The 2,511-nt window shown below is 40.5% G+C and overlaps 1 protein-coding gene across 1 annotated transcript; it reads right to left on the bottom strand.

Annotated features, from left to right (window-relative positions):
* Window positions 1–4: 4 nt before the first annotated feature.
* LOC119345653 (cysteine-rich receptor-like protein kinase 29) lies at window positions 5–2,310 on the bottom strand (the record flags this gene model as incomplete). The annotated part of the gene is made up of 7 exons (XM_037615638.1): window positions 2,198–2,310; window positions 1,870–1,941; window positions 1,597–1,744; window positions 1,095–1,350; window positions 696–915; window positions 467–590; window positions 5–127 (listed from the first exon to the last, which is right to left on the bottom strand). Coding segments are annotated over exons 3-7 (870 nt in total), but the record flags the coding sequence as incomplete, so codon positions are not given.
* Window positions 2,311–2,511: the final 201 nt, after the last annotated feature.

Genomic DNA, 2,511 nt, shown 5'->3' with positions numbered 1-2,511 from the left:
AGGGCCTCTTATAGGGGTCACTTTCCTTGCAGAGTAGCCCAATTTCGATAACTTTAGCTACTTGTTGATATATGCATGGTGTTTCTTGCCCTGATATATTCCATCTATGCCTCCATCTTCTAAGTACCTGCAATTTACAATATACAATATTGACAAAATATTTAAAGCAAAGTAATTCATATTACTCATATTAGTTGAAGTCAACAAAATGCTAGTGATTCCATGGAGACTTCTGGTCAAACTGAACCTAGAACGGCAGTCTGGATAGGTTCTGGACCAGGCGGTCTTTTAAACTTGTGTAACTTTGGCTGCAATGGCCCAGGTGAGTAATAAAACTTGTTTCTTGCAAAGAGGCATACTTTTGTTGATTATTGTAAAAGCTAATTTCAGTCATCATGGAACAGACATACTTTTGCACAAATCTTTATAAGGGGGTCATCCGCACAACGGTATAAAACAAACTCACATTATTTTTATCAGAAATATGCCTCTGCCCTGTCACCAGTTCGATTATTATAACACCGAGGCTATACACATCAGACTTGACTGATATTTTTCCATGGAGTAGATATTCTGGAGCACAGTATCCCCTGCATGACAAAATGGCGATTGTTTGATGCATTATGAAAGACAGAAAATGAAACGTAATGAAAGATACCAAAAAAGGTAGTTTGTTCTTTTGGTATTTTTCTCACGGTGAAATAAAGCGGTTTGTACTTGTGGTTCTTGAACTTTCGTCCATTCTCGATAACCCAAAATCAGTAATCTTGGCCATCATATCATTGTCTAATAGTATATTAGCTGGTTTCAAGTCCATATGAACGATATGCCTATCCATGTGAAGATACTCCAGTCCCTTGCATATTCCTTTGATTATATTATACCGTGTATTCCATGCAAGTCCCCTTAATTCATCTGTGGAACAAAACAAAACAAAAAACAAAAAAGGAGCATGACATCTTTCCCTTGATTTGTGCAGGCGAAACTTCATACAAAACGATGTAACTGTTAATCCGCACAATTTGTGGACCTTAATTGAAGAGTAGAAGTGAAAAAAGAGAGAAGAGTTGCAATCACATTCCATGTTGTGGTACCTGTAATATATTTATCAAGGCTTCCCTTTTTTATGTACTCGAAGCATAGTAATCTCTCTCTACTCTCAGCGTAAATGTATCGTCCTTCATATTTCAGTTGTTTATGTGTTGTATTGGAGCAGAAGCCAAGAAACCGGACTATATTCTGATGGTTGACCTGCATCAGGCTATTGACCTCCCGACGAAATAGTGTCTCATCAATCGTCATGTTGTTCATAATCCTCTTCACAGCAACTTCGTCATTTTGGAGGACACCCTGTTCAAAACTGCATCATGTTAGAGCATGTTTGAATATACAAACAATTTGTGAGAAAACTTGGTACTAGTTTGATTACAGCCCAACTTTGGTACTGTATACCACCAAAAAAATTTGGCTTGGCAGTATACCACAGAAACATACTAGTACTATTTTACTATTTTGTGAAAGTAAAGAAACTGTTTTCCTTGCGTCAAAAGAAAAATGTAAGTGTAAACCAAATTTTCTCTGAAAAGTAAAGTTTACCTTGTACACCACTGCGAATCCACCCACACCAATTCTTCGCTCCTCAGAAAAATTTGCTGTAATCTTCTCGAGAAGGGAAAACCGTAGATCCGTCGGTTTCATGCTTCCGTCAAGTATACTCTCCAGCACATTGCATTCCTCCTCCATCCTAATTAGTACATGGAAACAATGTGTGCGTTTTGGAAATTACCAGGTAAAATTTAGCTAGCAGAATTGGACATAGATGCTTAGATAAATCCACCATGAGAAGCATCCAAGAAAATCAGTTCGTACCTACGCAAACTTGGGCTTGTTGGTGTTGATTCTTTGTTTGGAAATAGCTAGGCGGACTTGCCACCCGGTGCACTGTTGGTGTGGTTAACGGAGAACAAAGTAATTAGTTGCAGAAACAAAGGTGCATGCTTTGTACTACAGAAATCGTAGCCTTTCTACCATGCTACGCAAATTAAAGCTTCAGAAACTTTCTAGTACACAAATCAGAATAAAAGCTTTCTAGTTTACAAATCAGATTCAAAGCTTGAGACTAAAAAACAAAACTGGAGGTTCTTTTCAGATCTGAGGAAGAGGCAGTAGCTGGGACGAAGAGGAAGGGGGTCCTCACCTTCTACGGCCCCGGCGCAATGTTGGAGGAAGCACCTCTTGTGAGCTGACCGTCACGGCCGAGACCAGAGAGAGAGAGAGAGAGAGAGAGAGAGAGAGAGAGAGAGAGAGAGAGAGAGAGAGAGAGAGAGAGTGGTTGGGGGGGGAGTGACGGCAAGGGGTAAAGGAAGGAGGAATTAATAAATCTCTATCGCTGGCGCTGTGGGAGGGGAGTCATTGAAGGCGCGTCAGATGGAGGGCCATGTGAGGCCGACCATGAATTTAATCTCTCACGCTGGAGCGCAGTGAAGGCCGTCAGATGAGATGGGGGAGCGT

Source organism: Triticum dicoccoides, unplaced genomic scaffold (assembly GCF_002162155.2).
Source record: "Triticum dicoccoides isolate Atlit2015 ecotype Zavitan unplaced genomic scaffold, WEW_v2.0 scaffold265060, whole genome shotgun sequence".
NCBI lineage: Eukaryota > Viridiplantae > Streptophyta > Magnoliopsida > Poales > Poaceae > Triticum > Triticum dicoccoides.
This window is presented reverse-complemented; position numbering and strand designations above follow the sequence as displayed.